The sequence below is a fragment of the Pseudophryne corroboree genome, chromosome 4 (genome assembly GCF_028390025.1).
Source record: "Pseudophryne corroboree isolate aPseCor3 chromosome 4, aPseCor3.hap2, whole genome shotgun sequence".
Classification (NCBI taxonomy): domain Eukaryota; kingdom Metazoa; phylum Chordata; class Amphibia; order Anura; family Myobatrachidae; genus Pseudophryne; species Pseudophryne corroboree.
Genome location: NC_086447.1, coordinates 885340412 through 885361794, shown reverse-complemented (window position 1 = coordinate 885361794; position 21383 = coordinate 885340412). Strand labels below are relative to the sequence as shown.

Here is a 21383-nt window from a genome sequence, read left to right as displayed (position 1 = left end):
CCAGCCACACCAATCACACCGTACAACTTGTGATCTGAACCCAGTTAACAGCATGATAACAGAAGGAGCCTCTGAAAAGATGGCTCACAACAACAATAACCCGATTTTTGTAACAATAACTATGTACAAGTAATGCAGACAATCCGCACTTGGGATGGGCGCCCAGCATCCACTACGGACTATGAGAAATAGAATTATCGGTAAGTAAATTCTTATTTTCTCTAAAGTCCTAGTGGATGCTGGGGACTCCGAAAGGACCATGGGGATTATACCAAAGCTCCCAAACGGGCGGGAGAGTGCGGATGACTCTGCAGCACCGAATGAGAGAACTCCAGGTCCTCCTCAGCCAGGGTATCAAATTTGTAGAATTTAGCAAACGTGTTTGCCCCTGACCAAGTAGCTGCTCGGCAAAGTTGTAAAGCCGAGACCCCTCGGGCAGCCGCCCAAGATGAGCCCACTTTCCGTGTGGAATGGGCTTTTACAGATTTTGGCTGTGGCAGGCCTGCCACAGAATGTGCAAGCTGAATTGTACTACAAATCCAACGAGCAACCGTCTGCTTAGAAGCAGGAGCACCCAGCTTGTTGGGTGCATACAGGATAAACAGCGAATCAGATTTCCTGACTCCAGCCGTCCTGGAAACATATATTTTCAGGGCCCTGACTACGTCCAGCAACTTGGAATCCTCCAAGTCCCTAGTAGCCGCAGGCACCACAATAGGCTGGTTTAAGTGAAATGCTGAAACCACCTTAGGGAGAAATTGAGGACGAGTCCTCAATTCTGCCCTGTCCGTATGAAAAATTAGGTAAGGGCTTTTATAGGATAAAGCGGCCAATTCTGAGACACGCCTGGCTGAAGCCAGGGCTAACAGCATTACCACTTTCCATGTGAGATATTTTAAGTCCACAGTGGTGAGTGGTTCAAACCAATGTGATTTTAGGAATCCCAAAACTACATTGAGATCCCAAGGTGCCACTGGAGGCACAAAAGGAGGCTGTATATGCAGTACTCCCTTGACAAACGTCTGAACTTCAGGAACAGAAGCCAGTTCTTTTTGGAAGATTATTGACAGGGCCGAAATTTGAACCTTAATGGACCCTAATTTGAGGCCCATAGACAGTCCTGTTTGCAGGAAACGACCCAGTTGAAATTCCTCTGTAGGGGCCTTCCTGGCCTCGCACCACGCAACATATTTACGCCAAATACGGTGATAATGTTGTATGGTTACATCCTTCCTGGCTTTGATCAGGGTAGGGATGACTTCATCCGGAATGCCTTTTTCCTTCAGGATCCGGCGTTCAACCGCCATGCCGTCAAACGCAGCCGCGGTAAGTCTTGGAACAGACATGGTCCCTGCTGGAGCAGGTCCTTTCTTAGAGGTAGAGGCCACGGGTCTTCCGTGAGCATCTCTTGAATTTCCGGGTACCAAGTCCTTCTTGGCCAATCCGGAGCCACGAGTATAGTCTTTACTCCTCTCCTTCTTATGATTCTCAGTACTTTTGGTATGAGAGGAAGAGGAGGGAACACATACACTGACTGGTACACCCACGGTGTTACCAGAGCGTCCACAGCTATTGCCTGAGGGTCCCTTGACCTGGCGCAATATCTGTCCAGTTTTTTGTTGAGGCGGGACGCCATCATGTCCACCTTTGGTTTTTCCCAACGGTTCACAATCATGTGGAAGACTTCTGGGTGAAGTCCCCACTCCCCCGGGTGAAGATCGTGTCTGCTGAGGAAGTCTGCTTTCCAGTTGTCCACTCCCGGAATGAACACTGCTGACAGTGCTATCACATGATTCTCCGCCCAGCGAAGAATCCTTGCCACTTCCATCATTGCCCTCCTGCTTCTTGTGCCGCCCTGTCTGTTTACGTGGGCGACTGCCGTGATGTTGTCCGACTGGATCAACACCGGCTGACCCTGAAGCAGAGGTCTTGCCTGACTTAGGGCATTGTAAATGGCCCTTAGTTCCAGGATATTTATGTGAAGTGACGTTTCCATGCTTGACCACAAGCCCTGGAAATTTTTTCCCTGTGTGACTGCTCCCCAGCCTCTCAGGCTGGCATCCGTGGTCACCAGGACCCAATCCTGAATGCCGAATCTGCGGCCCTCTAGGAGATGAGCACTCTGTAACCACCACAGGAGAGACACCCTTGTCCTTGGAGACAGGGTTATCCGCTGATGCATTTGAAGATGCGATCCGGACCATTTGTCCAGCAGATCCCACTGAAAAGTTCTTGCGTGGAATCTGCCGAATGGAATCGCTTCGTAAGAAGCCACCATCTTTCCCAGGACCCTTGTGCATTGATGTACTGACACTTGGCCTGGTCTTAGGAGGTTCCTGACTAGGTCGGATAACTCCTTGGCTTTCTCCTCCGGGAGAAACACCTTTTTCTGTACTGTGTCCAGAATCATCCCTAGGAACAGCAGACGTGTCGTCGGAATCAGCTGCGATTTTGGAATATTTAGAATCCATCCGTGCTGTCGTAGTACTACTTGAGATAGTGCTACTCCGACCTCTAACTGTTCTCTGGACCTTGCCCTTATCAGGAGATCGTCCAAGTAAGGGATAATTAAGACGCCTTTTCTTCGAAGAAGAATCATCATTTCGGCCATTACCTTGGTAAAGACCCGGGGTGCCGTGGACAATCCAAACGGCAGCGTCTGAAACTGATAGTGACAGTTCTGTACCACAAACCTGAGGTACCCTTGGTGAGAAGGGCAAATTGGGACATGGAGGTAAGCATCCTTGATGTCCAGAGACACCATATAGTCCCCTTCTTCCAGGTTCGCTATCACTGCTCTGAGTGACTCCATCTTGAACTTGAACCTTTTTATGTAAGTGTTCAAGGATTTCAGATTTAAAATGGGTCTCACCGAGCCGTCCGGCTTCGGTACCACAAACAGCGTGGAATAATACCCCTTTCCCTGTTGTAGGAGGGGTACCTTGATTATCACCTGCTGGGAATACAGCTTGTGAATGGCTTCCAATACCGCCTCCCTGTCGGGGGGAGACGTTGGTAAAGCAGACTTCAGGAACCGGCGAGGGGGAGACGTCTCGAATTCCAATTTGTACCCCTGAGATACTACCTGCAGGATCCAGGGGTCCACTTGCGAGTGAGCCCACTGCGCGCTGAAATTCTTGAGACGGGCCCCCACCGTGCCTGAGTCCGCTTGTAAGGCCCCAGCGTCATGCTGAGGACTTGGCAGAAGCGGGGGAGGGCTTCTGTTCGTGGGAAGAGGCTGTTTGCTGCAGTCTTTTTCCCCTTCCTCTGCCCCGGGGCAGATATGAGTGGTCTTTTGCCCGCTTGCCCTTATGGGGACGAAAGGACTGAGCCTGATAAGACGGTATCTTTTTCTGCTGCGAGGTGACTTGGGGTAAAAAGGTGGATTTTCCAGCCGTTGCCGTGGCCACCAGGTCCGATAGACCGACCCCAAATAACTCCTCCCCTTTATACGGCAATACTTCCATATGCCGTTTGGAATCCGCATCCCCTGACCACTGTCACGTCCATAATCCTCTTCTGGCAGAAATGGACATCGCACTTACTCTTGATGCCAGAGTGCAAATATCCCTCTGTGCATCTCGCATATATAGAAATGCATCCTTTAAATGCTCTATAGTCAATAATATATTGTCCCTGTCCAGGGTATCAATATTTTCAGTCAGGGAATCCGACCAAGCCACCCCAGCACTGCACATCCAGGCTGAGGCGATTGCTGGTCGCAGTATAATACCAGTATGTGTGTATATACTTTTAAGGATATTTTCCAGCTTCCTATCAGCTGGTTCCTTGAGGGCGGCCGTATCAGGAGACGGTAACGCCACTTGTTTTGATAAGCGTGTGAGCGCCTTATCTACGCTAGGGGGTGTTTCCCAACGCGCCCTAACCTCTGGCGGGAAAGGGTATAATGCCAATAATTTTTTAGAAATTAGCAGTTTTTTATCGGGGGAAACCCACGCTTCATCACACACCTCATTTAATTCATCTGATTCAGGAAAAACTACGGGTAGTTTTTTCACACCCCACATAATACCCTTTTTTGTGGTACTTGTAGTATCAGAAATGTTCAAAACCTCCTTCATTGCCGTGATCATGTAACGTGTGGCCCTACTGGAAAATACGTTTGTTTCCTCACCGTCGACACTGGAGTCAGTGTCCGTGTCTGTGTCTGTATCGACCTAAGGTAACGGGCGTTTTATAGCCCCTGACGGTGTTTGAGACGCCTGTACAGGTATTAACTGATTTGCCGGCTGTCTCATGTCGTCAACAGTCTTTTGTAAAGTGCCGACACTATCACGTAATTCTTTCCATAAGACCATCCAGTCAGGTGTCGACTCCCTAGGGGGTGACATCACTAACACAGGCAATTGCTCCGCCTCCACACCATTTTCCTCCTCATACATGTCGACACAGCGTACCGACACACAGCACACACACAGGGAATGCTCTGACAGAGGACAGGACCCCACTAGCCCTTTGGGGAGACAGAGGGAGAGTTTGCCAGCACACACCAGAGCGCTATATATATACAGGGATAACCTTATATAAGTGTTTTTCCCTAATATAGCTGCTGTATATATTAATATGCCAATTTAGTGCCCCCCCTCTCTTGTTTTACCCTGTTTCTGTAGTGCAGGACTGCAGGGGAGAGTCAGGGAGCCTTCCTCCAACGGAGCTGTGAGGAAAAAATGGCGCTTGTGTGCTGAGGAGATAGGCTCCGCCCCTTTTTCGGCGGCCTTTCTCCCGCTTTTTTGTGGAAAACTGGCAGGGGTTAAATACATCCATATAGCCCAGGAGCTATATGTGATGTATTTTTAGCCATTTAAGGTATTTTCATTGCGTCCCAGGGCGCCCCCCCCCCAGCGCCCTGCACCCTCAGTGACCGCAGTGTGAAGTGTGCTGAGAGCAATGGCGCACAGCTGCGGTGCTGTGCGCTACCTTATTGAAGACAGGACGTCTTCTGCCGCCGATTTTCCGGACCTCTTCACTCTTCTGGCTCTGTAAGGGGGCCGGCGGCGCGGCTCCGGGACCCATCCATGGCTGGGCCTGTGATCGTCCCTCTGGAGCTAATGTCCAGTAGCCTAAGAAGCCCAATCCACTCTGCACGCAGGTGAGTTTGCTTCTTCTCCCCTTAGTCCCTCGATGCAGTGAGCCTGTTGCCAGCAGGTCTCACTGAAAATAAAAAAACCTATTTAAACTTTTACTCTAAGCAGCTCAGGAGAGCCACCTAGATTGCACCCTTCTCGTTCGGGCACAAAATCTTAACTGAGGCTTGGAGGAGGGTCATAGGGGGAGGAGCCAGTGCACACCAGCTAGTCCTAAAGCTTTTACTTTGTGCCCAGTCTCCTGCGGAGCCGCTATTCCCCATGGTCCTTGCGGAGTCCCCAGCATCCACTAGGACGTTAGAGAAATAGGCAATTAGCAAGACACCCCTAATAAAGGAGTTGTTCTGCAGGTGGTGACCACAGACCACTTCTCAGCTCCTATGCTTTCTGGCTGATGTTTAGGTCACTTTTGAAAGCTGGCGGTGCTTTCACTCTAGTGGTAGCATGAGACGGAGTCTACAACCCACACAAGTGGCTCAGGTAGTGCAGCTCATCCAGGATGGCACATCAATGCGAGCTGTGGCAAGAAGGTTTGCTGTCTCTGTCAGCGTAGTGTCCAGAGCATGGAGGTGCTACCAGGAGACAGGCCAGTACATCAGGAGATGTGGAGGAGGCCATAGGAGGGCAAAAACCCAGCAGCAGGACCGCTACCTCCGCCTTTGTGCAAGGAGGAGCAGGAGGAGCACTGCCAGAGCCCTGCAAAATGACCTCCAGCAAGCCACAAATGTGCATGTGTCTACTCAAACGATCAGAAACAGACTCCATGAGGGTGGTATGAGGGCCAGACATCCACAGGTGGGGGTTGTGCTTACAGCCCAACACCGTGCAGGACATTTGGCATTTGCCAGAGAACACCAAGATTGGCAAATTCGCCACTGGCGCCCTGTGCTCATCACAGATGAAAGCAGGTTCTCACTGAGCACATGTGACAGACATGACAGAGTCTGGAGACGCCAAGGAGAACGTTCTGCTGCCTGCAACATCCTCCAGCATGACCAGTTTGGCAGTGGGTCAGTAATGGTGTGGGGCGGCATTTCTTTGGGGGGCCGCACAGCCCTCCATGTGCTCGCCAGATGTAGCCTGACTGCCATTAGGTACCGAGATGAGATCCTCAGACCCCTTGTGAGACCATATGCTGGTGCGGTTGGCCCTGGGTTCCTCCTAATCTAAGACAATGCTAGACCTCATGTGGCTGGAGTGTGTCATCAGTTCCTGCAAGATGAAGGCATTGATGCTATGGACTGGCCCGCCCGTTCCCCAGACCTGAATCTAATTGAGCACATCTGGGACATCATGTCTCGCTCCATCCACCAACGCCACGTTGCACCACAGACTGTCCAGGAGTTGGCGGATGCTTTAGTCCAGGTCTGGGAGGAGATCCCTCAGGAGACCATCCGCCACCTCATCAGGAGCATGCCCAGGCGTTGTAGGGAGGTTATACAGGCACGTGGAGGCCACACACACTACTGAGCCTCATTTTTACTTGTTTTAAGGATATTACATCAAAGTTGGATCAGCCTGTAGTGTGTTTTTCCACTTTAATTTTGAGTGTGACTCCAAATCCAGACCTCCATGGGTTAATAAATTTGATTTCCATTGATAATTTTTGTGTGATTTTGTTGTCAGCACATTCAACTATGTAAAGAACAAAGTATTTAATAAGAATATTTCATTCATTCAGATCTAGGATGTGTTATTTTAGTGTTCCCTTTATTTTTTTGAGCAGTGTACCAACCAATCAGCTCCTGTCATTTTACAGACTGAGCTAGTAAAATGAAAGAAGCTGATTGGTTGATACTTTATCTCTCTCCAAGATTAGATAAATCTGACCCTAAATTATTGTATTGGTGTCGTATGAAGAATTAATTTATAATAAGTTTGTTCAAGGAGAACACCCCTTCTATTGTAATCACAATAACGTTTGGACATTTTGGCATTGTATTTTCGAGGACCGTCATCCAGGGACAATGCTTTTTACGAATAGAACCTCACCTTTCCTGGATCTGAAGCTTTCACTGGCGATGATTTCAGGGAAGGATTCTCAGATGCCACCCTGTCCAACTTGACTGTAGCAAGTATCTTATGTCATTTATTTTCCAATAGATCTTATAATGAATCAAATACATTCCTATACAGGTTGAGTATCCCATATCCAAATATTCCGAAATACGGACTTTTTTGAGTGAGAGGGAGATAGTGAAACCTTTGTTTTTTGATAGCTCAATGTACACAAACTTTGTTTAATACACAAAGTTATTAAAAATATTGTATTAAATGACCTTCAGGCTGTGTGTATAAGGTGTATATGAAACATAAATTAATTGTGTGAATGTACACACACATTGTTTAATGCACACATTTATTAAAAATATTGGCTAAAATGACCTTCAGGCTGTGTGTATAAGGTGTATATGAAACATAAATGCATTCTGTGCTCAGACTTGGGTCCCATCGCCATGATATCTCATTATGGTATGCAATTATTCCAAAATACGGAAAAATCCGATATCCAAAATACCTCTGGTCCCAAGCATTTTGGATAAGGGATACTCAACCTGTAATACATTGGGAGCAAAGTTGTCTTTCTACAATATTAACTTCTATTATCTCTTCATCTGTTGTGGGGCTATTGTAGATGTTTTGTGGTCCCAGTATTTCCAAACACTTCTATTTGCAGTTCCGCCAGACCGTGGAAAAACACCATTCCTTGATAGGCTGCCCACATAAAACATTTGGCATTATCCCCTATACCTAATAAACTGTAAGCCTGCAATATTCCACAGGAACTAATAATTTCTCCGGGATCAGACTGACATCATAACTAGGTTGCTACCTAATGTCAGTCTGGAGTGGGAGAAAATGCGGTTGGATGGAGAAAACTAATCTCACGCCAAACCGCGTAACAATAACCCTTAGGATCCAGTCTTTCAACCTGATCTGCTAAGTAGATCTCAAAATGCCCATCTATGGGCAATGTAAGCGAGAATCCACTTGGTGACACCATACCTGTGGTATCTGCATGATATTATTGAAGAAGCTCTAATGAGGGGTCGGGTATGAAATCCCGGCAGTCGCCATCCCGACAGAGCCCCCATGGATCCTGGTAAGTATTTTAACCGTACCCCTAACCCAAGCCTCCTGCAGCTTAACCCTAACCGTCCCTTCCAGCAGCCTAGTGCCTAACCCTAACCCAGAGGTTCCCAAACGCGGTCCTTAAGGCACCCCAACGGTCCAGGTTTTAGGTATATCCATGGCTCAGCACAGATGGTTACATCAAATAGACTGGGGTGCTAATTAAGTCACCTGTGGCCAAGAATAGATAAACATAAAACCTGGACCGTTGGGGTGCCTTGAGGACCGCGTTTTGGGAACCTCTGCCCTAACCCCAATCACAGCACTTACTGTACCTTTGGAAACCATTGGGATTCCACTGTTGATATTCCACTCTCAGAATTCTGACTGTTGGAATCCCGTCTGCCGGGATCCTGACCGCAACCCCTAATGAGATGTGTCAGCTCCCCTTCAAGTGCTTTGGGTCGTAATATCGTAATAACATAGGACAACAATTCACAATATACATATAAAAAAACAAAAAAAACATAAAACATACATTGTGTTTTACATAATAAATAAGTCTTTGCCAAAAGGAACAGATGATCTTTAAAGCTTTTTCCATGAAGATATAGAGACACAGTAGCCAATTACCCTTTGGTACTGCATATACTCTTAAAAAACTAGGGGGAAAATATTCATTTTTCCTGCTTGCAGAAGGTATAACCATACCTAAATGTGTCCAGAATTTTTGGAGGCTTCCCTACATGAAATCAGAGGTCCATTCCAGGGCCACCGAGAGCTGAACGGGGCCAGTGTACTGGGAGGCATGGTCAAATGTGGGAGGCATGGCCATGCCCCCTCTGAAAAAAATGCTCTGTAAAGGGGGACATTTGTTCCCTTCAGCAGCTGAGGCCCTTCCAACAAGCCCAGATGCGGATATTCAGTACCCTACCCCTACCTCCCTCTCAGTGCCCCTGACAATCCTAGGATTCATGAAAAATTGACCATAACAAGAACATCTGTTACAGGCTTCAATCCTATTGTTTTTCTGGTACTACCCTGCTGAGGCTGTTATTACAGAATCAGTATGATATGCCAGCCAACTCGGTGGTCATAATACAGACGCCGGGATCCCGTTGTGGAATGGACCAACAGGGTTGAATGAGGGGTGTTCTCCCTAACCCCTTAACCCTCTCCTCCCGCAGCCTAACCCCAACCAGCCCCCAGAGATGCCTAATCCTAACCGCCACTGCCTAAACCTAACCCCCCTCCCTCGCAGCCTGACCTTATCCCTCCCCGAGGGTGCCTAACCCTCCCCACAGCTTAAAACTAATATACAAACCCCCATCTCCCCCCCCCCCCCTACCCCCCAGACTAATCCTTACCCCCTTGCCTGGGGCCAGCCCTAAAGCTAAGCTGCCATGTATACCTGAGTTTGGGATTCGGGCCTCCTGGCCCTTTCGGAGTTCCGGCATTGGTATTCTAAAGGCTATTGGGATTCCGGTGTCTGTATTTCGACTGCTGGGATCCCGACAGCCTGCATTGTGACCGCATCCCGTTTTTAAGAGTGACATTATGTGATACATTTGTTTCCATGTGAGTGGATAAATTAAATACATATTTTTTACCATTTATTGGCAGTGTTGCACTAGATTTACTTTTTGTCTTTTGTATATTTGAGCATACCATTCGTTGAGAGGATTCAATTGTAGATGAAGCTACTGTCTCTTGATATGCCTTTTTCACAGTTTATCAAATAAGTGTATAGATACATACTAAATGGTATTTGGATACTGCAGATGTATTAACCTGGAGAAGGCATAAGGAAGTGATAAACCAGTGATAAGTGCAAGGTGGTAAACGCACCAGCCAATCAGCTCCAATATGCAAATTGTCAGGAGCTGATTGGCTGGTGTGTTTATCACCTTGCACTTATCACTGGTTTATCACTTCCTTATGCCTTCTCCAGGTTAATACATCTGCCCCAGTATCCTTTATCACCATAGGTGAAGCTTTAACTATCACTTATCACTTTCTTTAGGCAAAACAGGTGGACTTATTTATGATTTAAAGCAGAGCCGGCCTTAGGCATAGGCAAACTAGGCAATTGCCTAGGGCATCTGGTATGTCTAGGGGCACAAACAGCTTCTGCTGATTAAAATGATATGCGGCATGCCTATATTCTGTGTGCAGCATTTCGTATGCAAATACAGCCAGTCGCACACAGTATATAGGCATGCTGCATATCATTTTAATCAGCAGAAGCTGCTTGTGCATCCTAGCCACATAGCAATGCAAATAAGATGCATTTTCATAAAAAAATAGGCACCCAACGTTAGCAGAGCTGCCAGTAGACTCATGCCAGGAACTATATTTGTCATTATTTGTATAAGGGCATTAATAATGTGTAACATATGTGTAAGGGGCACTATAAGTGTCATTATGTGTATAAGGGCACTAATAATGTGCGGCATATGTGTAAGGGACATTATGTGTGTCATTATGTATATAAGGGCATTAACAATGTATGGCATATGTGTAAGGGGCATTACTGTGTGGTATTATGTGTATAAATGCATTACCAGTGTGTGACATTGTGTGTATAAGGTGCTATACTATGTGGCGTAACGTATAGATAGGGCACTACTGTGAATAAAGAGCAATATGGTGTGGTGTAATGTGAATAAGGAGCAATATGGTGTGATGTAATGAGAATCAAGAGCAATATGGTGTTTAATGTGATTAAGGAGCAATTCAGTATGATGTTATGTGAATGAGGGGCACTACTGTGAGAAGTAACGTATATAAGGTAAATTGGTACTACTGTGTGATGTAATGTGAATTAGGGACACTATTGTATGATAACTTGTGAATAAAGTTGCACTACTGTGAGGCATAAGTTGAATTGGGGGTACCTTTGTGTGGCCATGCCCCTTGGGAGAAAAAAACACATACCTTTCTGGGCTGTGCGCCGAATGTGGACACTGTTCTTATTTAAATTACATGGAGTAGGAAAAAAAAAAAAATTACTGCTATCGGTTCGGAGTGGGAAGGGGGGTGTGTGTGATGGTGCTGGGAAAGGGGTGCAGCAGGGTCAGAGGCGGAACTAGCGGTGGTGCTAGGGGGCACCAGCCAAAATCTTGCCTAGGGCATCATATTGGTTAGGGCCGGCTCTGATTTAAAGCACTACAATACGAATGAATTTTTTATGTATATTGTGTATGGTTGTTCTGTGTAATTGTAAGGATACAACCCATAGCGCTTGAAGGGAAGCCACTACACAGAAACCAGTGGAGAGGAGATGTACTTAGATAATGAAAGTCTGACACTGTCTTGTAGCCAATTGCATTAGATAAGCAGATGGGCTACGGGAGACCAAACCCTTTTAGAGTGTCATTGTATTTTATTTTAATAGGACGTTTACAACAGGAAGCTGCACAATGATAAATGACAGAGGCCGAGTGATCATATTCCCCCAAACCGGAAGTTACATTATTGCTGCGACCGTAATCTCAATTATTCATCATGCCCATTTGATAAAGATAGAGTAGCAGTATTAAATAGATTTCCTGAGATTGTTTATTCCTGTACATTTTAGGGATTGTACGCAACCAAGACAACTGTCAATGATTTCCCATATATTTAATTACTAACTCTTTTTTACTTACAACCATGTTTTTGTCTCATTTATATTACAGGTAACACTCTACCACCTTGAACTGTAGTGGCTTCATTTAACATTACTGGATTTTTTCAAGGGAATCCCATACATTTTTTAATCTTATCCTATCAAAGTTAATAAATAAATTGTGCTAAAAAATGATTGTCACTTATTTCTTCTTCTTCTTCTTCTTCTTATTATTATTATTATTATTATTATTTTTAATTCACTCTGGCTGGAAAAAAGAACTTACATCTATCTAATTTTTAACTGGCGGCTTGGAAAATATTCTTAATTGCTGGATTTCAACCATAAGGGCAGGGAGAAAACGCTTAAGAAGCGCACACCAGTCATTTTTAAATGGGAGCTATGAATAAAAAATATGTTTCCTAATAAAATATTTATGTGAATATTACCGGGGCCTTGGTATAGCAAACAATTCTCCACTATGGGGGAGATGTACTAAGCCTTGGAGCAGAGCCGGCCTTAGGCATAGGCAAACTAGCAAATGCCTAGGGCATTTGGTATGCTTAGGGGCACCACCAGCTTCTGCTGATTAAAATAATATGCAGCATGCCTATATTCTGTGTGTGACTGCGGCTGTATCTGCATACAAAATGCTACGTTACAGTGTATTCCTGGAAATCACTGTAATGTAGCATTTCATATGTAGATACAGCCGCAGTCGCACACAGAATATAGGCATGCAGCATATCATTTAAATCAGCAGAAACTGCTTGTGCATCCTAGCCACATAGTAATGCAAATAAGCATTAATATTAATACATATGCATTTTCATAAACAAAAGGCGCCCGACGTCAGCAGAGCTGCCAGCTGACTCATGCCAGGCATCTCCTGCAGAACTAGCGGCGGTGCTAGGGAGCACCTGCCAAAATCTTGCCTAGGGCATCATATTGGTTAGGGCCGGCTCTGCCTTGGAGAGTGATAAACATACAAACCAATCAGCTCCTAACTGTCATTTTTCAAACAGAGCCTGTAAAATGGCAGCTAGGAGGTGATTGGCTTGTATTTTGGGGCCTATGGGGAGGTATTCAATTAGTGCCATTTTTTTTAACTCACTTTTCACCTGTTTTTAGGTTGAATTTACAGTCAACCTATTCAATGCCCGTGCCGTTTTTTCGACTTGTCGAAAAATCCGGCACTGGCAAAAAGCACATGTATCGTCGAATTCGCCACCAATACACATGTTTTGGAGAATTTGTGGGCATTTGCGTACATTTTTAGCGCAATTTTCACCGATGCCGATTTGCCCACCCCCCAAAACGGCATGGGTGAAAATGGATTAAAAAATGTGTGAAAACGCCCACAATTGAATACCCTATGTCGAATTAGTGCAGTTTTTTCTCCCAGTCCAAAAAACGGCACTTAATTGAATACCCCTGTATGTAGTAAGCCTTGGGGAGTGATAAAGTGGATAGAGATAAGGGGGTCTATCCAAGAAGCAGTGAAGAGTGTGGAGAAGTGAGCAAGTGGAGAAGCTGCCCATGGCAACCAATCAGCTGCTTTGTTCTATTGTATAGTATGCAAATTAGAAACGTTACTTCAGTGCTGATTGGCTGCCATGGGCAACTTCTCCACTGGCTCACTTCTCCACACTTAACACGGGTTCATGAATAGACCCCAAGGTAACTGTCATTTTTCAAACAGAGCCAGTAAAAATGCAGTTGACTGTCTGGTACTTTATCTCCATCCACTTTATCTCTCTCCAAGGCTTACTACATAGACCCTACAATTGTGTAGAAGAACTGGCTTAAGAGCCCAAATGGTTTAAAATGGGTTCATTGTGACAAATGCAACTAAACCACTCTTTTGACTTACTATGGGGCTTATTTACCAACAAGTGATAAAACTCATTGTGAAAGATAAAACTTGTTGATTATGATAAATGGTTCTCCAGCCAAATCAGCTCCCAACTGTCATGTGTTCCGCTCCCAACTGTCATGTGTTTAAAAATGACAGTTGTGGGCTGAATGGCTGCAGCACCATTTATAATACGCAACAAAATTTAGCATACACAACGCGTTTTATCACTCGTTGATAAATGGCCCACCATGTATTCTCCCCCAGCAAATGCATTCGTACACTATGACAATTTCCTAGCCATCCATTCTCTCACTTTTTTAAGTCACTATAAATTATTTAGACTTAGCGCGTACATTCGTTCTTGTCTGACGACCCAACACAGTATAGACACCGCTAAAAAATGATACCAGTTTATTTAAAACTTTCAGATTTGGTAACAATTTCCTAAATGTCATCTTAGTGATCAGATGACCTCTGTAATAACCCCTGCGGAAGTCTATGAGAGATGACATATGAATGGCGCCACCGTATCTGGAGAAAACAGAATGTGGCATGGAGAGGTGAACACACTTACCCGCGTAGCGGCTGAGATTAGGGCACTTTCATTGATAATGATATGACGATATATATATATTTATGTCTCAAAATAGATAAAAGATCAGTAAATATGAGTTGGGTCTCAGGCAGCTGTGATACATCTCCCTCTACGATAAATACCTAAAGCGCTGCGGTTTGCAGTCCCCAGTCCTTGGTTGTTCTGACTAGTGAGGTATCGGGTGCAAATGCTTTGGGTCCATGGGATGGACGTCAGTTTCATGTGGCAACTGGGAAGACCTAGAATAACATGAGGCAGCTCTACCTGGGATAATGGATTACAGTTCTCTACCTTTACCTTCACTAAGGTCTACAATCTTTTGCCATGGGGTATAAGTCTATGCATGTTCTCTCGATGGGGCAATTGGCTAAAAATGGAGGCTGCGATGGCTAGGACAGATGACTACATAAAGATGTATATATGATCATGGAGAAACATGCAACTGGGGTGAGCATACATGAGCGAATATGGTACGGAGCACACGCAATGGATCTACTTAGAAAATCGGGGTACAGCAGCTGGGACATCTCCTACAAGGCTTCTGCTCCAGGGCAGAACAGCAGTCCCCCAGTCATGTCCTTCACGGTTTCATTAGAAATTTGTGCTTATGTTTTCATTAGTCAGTTACTGTTCGTTTATTTTGTATTTTTTCCACGTTTCCTGTGTGGACCTTAAGTCTTCAATTCTCCCCAAAAAATTGCTCGTGTCTCATCCGTACGTCCTCTCTGCTTCCTTTCTCGTCTTGCCTTTGCCGTCTCTTTGCTATTGTTTGTAATTCCTTCCCCAGTGTCTCTCTACCCTTTATTTGTATTGTAGATGCAATGATCTCCTCAAAGGGATCCCACAGTCTCTTGTTGGGCCCTTCGAGCAGCCATGCCTGCCGGTCTTTGGTAACATCTGGACACTTTGGTGTGCCGGTGAAGTAGGACTGAGGAGGAAAGGGCGCAAGAAGGTAGGGGAGGCCTCATTCAGAACCCAGCTGGGGGTGCTTGGTATCATCTCAGGAGCACAAAGAGGAAGAAAGGTATAAGCCAAAATAGAGATCCTGAGAGGAGGTACGAGGAGGAGCTGCCGGGAGACGCCACTGCTGCCAGACAACCAGACAAGAAGAAAGGAAATTAGATACATACGGGTTTGTGATGCAGTGCAGAGTACATACTCCATTAAACTTTTACTTTTTAACAGAGCCACAGTTGAGATCCAGGAAAATAGTAAACAGTGGACTTTGGGGGTTATTCAGAGTTGTTAGCAAACCAAAAAGTTAGCAATTGGGCAAAACCAAGGCCCTCATTCCGAGTTGTTCGCTCGCTAGCTGCTTTTAGCAGCATTGCACACGCTAAGCCGCCGCCTACTGGGAGTGAATCTTAGCTTAGCAGAATTGCGAACGAAAGATTCGCAAAATTGCGAATAGAAATTTCTTAGCAGTTTCTGAGTAGCTCCAGACTTACTCGGCATCTGCGATCAGTTCAGTCAGTTTCGTTCCTGGTTTGACGTCACACACACGCCCAGCGTTCGCCCAGACACTCCCCCGTTTCTCCAGACACTCCCGCGTTTTTCCCAGAAACGGCAGCGTTTTTTCACACACACCCATAAAACGGCCAGTTTCCGCCCAGAAACACCCACTTCCTGTCAATCACACTCCGATCACCAGAACGAAGAAAAATCCTCGTATTGCCGTGAGTAAAATACCTAACTTTTGAGTAAAATAACTAAGCGCATGCGATCTGCGAACATTGCGCATGCGCAGTAAGCGACTAATCGCAATATAGCGAAATTCGGCATCGAGCGAACAACTCGGAATGAGGGCCCATGTTGCACTGCAGGTGGGGCAGATGTAACATGTGCAGAGAGATTTAGATTTGGGTGGGGTGAGTTCAAACTGAAATCTAAATTGCAGTGTCAAAATAAAGCAGCCAGTATTTACCCTGCACAGAAACAAAATAACCCACCCAAATCTAACTCTCTTCACATGTTACATCTGCCCCACCTGCAGTGCACATGGTTTTGCCCAATTGCTAAATTTTTGGTTTGCTAACAACTCTGAATAACCCCCTTTGTCTAGAGACATTCTACATTAAAAATGTTCTCTTTTATACTCATTTTACTTTACCAGACCCACAATGTCTCTATAGGAATAACTAACATTATCTGCCAAATACTTTGCTTTAACCAGTAGAGGATTAAAGCGAAATACAGTAGTGGATAAAAGCGGTAGTTGGGATGCTGGTGGTCACATGACCAACCACGTTATCCCGACACTGAACATCCCGACATCGGAGGAGGTAAGTATCTCCACCCCCTTCTGTCCGCTATCCTACTATCCTAACCTTCGGGGGTAGGGCTAACTACCCCACCTTTTTCCTAACCCCCCTGTTGACTAACCCCCCCCCCCCCCCCCCCCCCCCCGGGCCCTAACACTGACCCAGAACTCTGATACCCACCTTCAGCTAGGGCTAATCACCCCCCCCTTAGTTCCTAACCCTAACCCCCCTTTTTGACTAACCTGCCCGAGCCCCAACACTAACCCTGAACTAACCTATCTTCAGCTAGGGCTAACCACCCCACCTCCTAGTTCTTAACCCTAACCCCTCCTATTGCCTAACCCCCCTGGGCCTAACACTGAACTCCGATACCCACCTTCAGCTAGGGCTAACCCCCCCCCCCCCCTAGTTCCTAACCCTTACCTCCTGTTGACTAACTCCCGCCTGCATTCTGAAGAAAACACAGTTTAAGACTTGGTGTATGCACGTACGTGTGTATGCGAATGCGCGGATGTGCAGAAATTGTTTCTTTACGCCTGAAGCTGAATTAGGCCCTTAGTCACACACAATATACAAGTGTTACATATCAAATTAATCAAATGCCCCTATTATAACACAATAAACAGCTAAGTGCCCAGAGTGTCCTTATTCATGAAGAACCGACTGGGAATATTTTGTCTTCTGTTTGCAATGAGTACTGCAACATAAGATCTTTCCTCCATCAGATTGTGGCTATTCCCGGATCCTTATATCTAAAGACAGATCCTGAGTTATCCTGTATTACAGAGACCACGGAATAAAGGACTCACCTTTTGTCGGAGCAATCTGTTTCTTCGGACAATCTCCCTTTTTTATGGTGACATCGTCGATGGCGACGTCCCCTTCTACGTTAGGACCGATAATACATTCAAACACAACCTGGGGGAGATAGAGGTTCAACACTGAGACACAACAACGGGACAGTAATTAATGACTTGTGCATTATTAGAATCCACTGAATACCAACATTTTATTTTATAATAAACTCCCCCCTGCATTTGTATCATGTGACCTGCGATATCTGCTGCAATATCCACATTCGCACTTCTCTCTCACGGGGGGGTCATTCTGACCCAATCGCACGCTGCAGTTTTTCGCAGCGGTGCGATCGGGTCAGAAATGTGCTGGCGCCGCAGTGCGCCGGCGCATGGCTGCTCGCCGCTGCGCTACAATTGCCTCTGCCTGATTGACAGGCAGAGGCGGTCGATGGGCGGGAGGGGGCGAAACGGCGGCGCTTGCCCGCCGTTTGGTGGGCGCAGTCCGGCCAATGCAGGTGTGGACGGACTATGCGGGGAGTGGCCCGCAGCGGCTGCGTGACATCACACGCAGCCACTGTGGGCCGGGGAGCGAAGAGTAGCTCCCGGCCAGCGCGCTAAAGCTGTGCTGGCCGGGAGCTACTCTTGAAGTGCAAAGGCATCGCCGCTGTGCGATGCCTTTGCACTTCTGCAGGGGGGGGGGGGGCGACACTGACATGTGCGGCGGACTAGCCCTGTGCTGGGTGTCCCCCCGCATGTCTGAGTTCATGATCGGAGCTGTGCTAAATTTAGCACAGCTACGATCAACTTGGAATGACCCCCACTGTACGAAATGTTGCACACAAGTCATACTGGGGTCTGTTAATATCTGCATCATGTTAGGAAGAGGTAGTGATAACACAGTGCGAGGGGGCACACTCAGCTGTCACAAATTTTGGGCAGTGGATGAAAAGCAGAACCAGGGCGGAGAGATTCGGGAAGAAGGGGTAATATCACACATCTCCAAGGTTTCGTTAGGTAGTAAACTCTAGTAAGTTGTTTTTCACTCTTTCTAACCCCTAATCCGGTACTTTACTCTGAAGAGAACAGCGTTAGCCTGGGGCTGAGATAGCTCTTAGGTTTAGTCATGTCTTCTGACTTATTTTTTGTATCTAAAAATCGAGAAAAAGAGAAAAATGTAGGATATAATGAACAATTTTTTTTGTCGTTAATTTGTATAGTTAAAGCAAAACTTGTGTATTAAACCCAATACTCCTATAACAAAGACGCAAAAAGAAGCAGTTTGTGGTTACAGCCGAGGTGCCCATAGACTGGGAACGATATCTTCCTCATGCCTGTAGTAACCTCTAACTCTCAATTAGAGGAATATGCGTATAAGGGGTCTTTGTACTAAGCCTTGGAGAGAGATAAAGTGCCACCCAATAAGTTCCAAACACAGTCTGCAACATGATAGTTAGGAGGTGACGGTTGGTACTTTATCTCCGTCCATTTTGGGGTCTATGGGGTCTATTTACTAAGCCTTGGATGGAGATACAGTGTATGTATATAAAGTACCAGCCAATCAGCTCCTAACTGTCATTTTTCAAACCCAGCCTGTGACATGACAATTAGATGCTGATTGGCTGGTACTTTGGGGGTAATTCAGATTTGATCTATGATCATTTTCTCAGACACGCGGGGGGACGCGCAGGCCACCCTGCATGTCTGGCCCCACCCCCCGCAAGGGTACAAAAGTATCGCACTGCGGCGATGCTTTTGCACCCACTGAGTAGCTCCCTGCCAGCGCATCTCCTGCGTGCTGGCAGGCCGCTACTTGCCATGTCCCGGGACGCAGCGGTTGCATGTGATGTCACGCAGCCGCAGCGGCCCACCCCCGCAATGGTCCAGACACGCCTCCTTTGTCTGGACCACGCCCCGCCAATGCACTCGGAGCGCACTCCACAAAAAAATTCAGACTGCGGAAGCGATCCAGTCTGAATTAGCCCCTTTATCTCTATCCAAGGCTTAGGGGGTCATTCCGAGTTGATCGCTCGCTAGCAGTTTTTAGCAGCCGTGCAAACGCATTGTCGCCGCCCACCGGGGAGTGTATTTTCGCTTTGCAGAAGTGAGAACGCCTGTGCGTCAGAGCGCCTGCAAAAATATTTTGTGCAAAACAAGACCAGCCCTGGACTTACTCTTCGTGTGCGTTGATTCTAACGTTGGAGGGTTGGCTTTTGACGTCACACACCAGCCCAGCATTCTCCCAGCCACGCCTGCGTTTTCCCTGGCACGCCTGCGTTTTTCCAAACACTCCCTGAAAACGGTCAGTTGACACCCAGAAACGCCCCTTCCTGTCAATCTTCTTGCAGCCGACAGTGCGACTGAAAACGTCGCTAGAACCTGTGCAAAACCACAAAGGACTTCGTACCCGTACGACGCACGTGCGCATTGCGGGGCATACGCATGCGCAGATTAGCCGTTTTTTACACTGATCGCTACGCAGCGAACAACGGCTGCTAGCGATCAACTCGGGATGACCCCCTTAGTAAATAGACCCCTTTGTACTGTACAAATACTAAGCTTTGGAGAGAGATGAAGTGGACGGAGATAAAGTACCAACCAATCAGCTCCCAACTGTCATTTTTCAAACACAGCCTGTGACATGACAGTTAGGAGATGGTTGGCTGCTACTTTATCTCCGTCCACTTTATCCATTTCCAAGGCTTAGCACACAGACCCCTTAGTGCCTGATTCAGAGAAAGACGCAATGTCGATGTTGCACCGCACATGTGCCGCGATGGTACAACAGTCGCAGTGAAGATTTATTTGCAGAGTGATTGACAACCAGGCAATGTTTGTGGGAGGTAACCATAGGGGGGGTCATTCCGAGTTGTTCGCTCGCAAGCTGCTTTTAGCAGCTTTGCACACGCTAAGCCGCCGCCTACTGGGAGTGAATCTTAGCTTATCAAAATTGCGAACGAAAGATTCGCAATATTGCGAAAAGACTTCTCTGTGCAGTTTCTGAGTAGCTCGAGACTTACTCTGCCAGTGCGATCAGTTCAGTGCTTGTCGTTCCTGGTTTGACGTCACAAACACACCCAGCGTTCGCCCAGACACTCCCCCGTTTCTTCAGCCACCCCCGCGTTTTTTCCAGAAACGGTAGCGTTTTTTCACACACTCCCATAAAACGGCCTGTTTCCGCCCAGAAACACCTACTTCCTGTCAATCACATTACGATCACCAGAACGAAGAAAAAACCTCGTAATGCCGTGAGTAAAATACCTAACTGCATAGCAAATTTACTTGGCGCAGTCGCACAGCGGACATTGCGCATGCGCATTAGCGACTAATCGCTCCGTTGCGAGAAAAAAATAACGAGCGAACAACTCGGAATGACCCCCCATGTCCGTTTACAGTTACAAGGGCTCCGGCGTATAACTTCCAGCGGCCATGCTGCATAATCACAGAGCTGACCGATATGAGCCCGATGGTTGCGTCTTTGTACGCAAGGGGCGGTTCAGAGACACTGTCAGTGGGTGTCGCAATACAAATCCCAGCGGCTAGGACATTTGCATATTTTTGCACAGCTGCTGTGTACGGAGTCACAGCCTCGGTGGTAATAGCGTACGTTTCAGAATCAGGCCTGTATTGCGGAACAAAATATATATATATATATATATGTATATATATATATATATATATAATTTATTTATTTATTAATTCTTATATAGCGCAGCAAATTCCGTTGCGCTTTACAATTGGATAGTCTGTTTTACTTACATCTTAATTCATCTGCAGTAGAGTAAAAAGTGGAAATAAATGAGGCTACTAATCCATTCGCCTGGAAGCCCCCACATACCCCAACAATTATCCATAATTGCAGTGAGAAAATATACTGCTAACATAAACAAGATTAAAATGGATTTACTGAAGGTCGGTGAACTTTAGAAGCCTATTAATATTATTGATTACTCCGTGTGTTGAGAAAATATGTTTCTCTAATTCTCTTCCCATTATGTGCAAAAGTCAGCAGAGATTTATGTATCGGAGACTGCAGACATTTGTCTATAGGCTCACACAGGGAACAGGGGTAATAGAGCAGCCACAAC

General features: G+C 46.3%; 1 protein-coding gene across 1 annotated transcript in view; it reads right to left on the bottom strand.

Annotated features, from left to right (window-relative positions):
* Nucleotides 1-14039: 14039 nt before the first annotated feature.
* Nucleotides 14040-21383, bottom strand: part of MDGA1 (MAM domain containing glycosylphosphatidylinositol anchor 1) — a 567923-nt gene continuing 560579 nt past the window's right edge. Inside the window, 2 exon segments of the mRNA XM_063918866.1 lie at nt 14040-15327; nt 17311-17419. Of these exon segments, the coding sequence (XP_063774936.1) occupies nt 15236-15327; nt 17311-17419 (201 nt within the window). The 3' untranslated portion in view covers nt 14040-15235.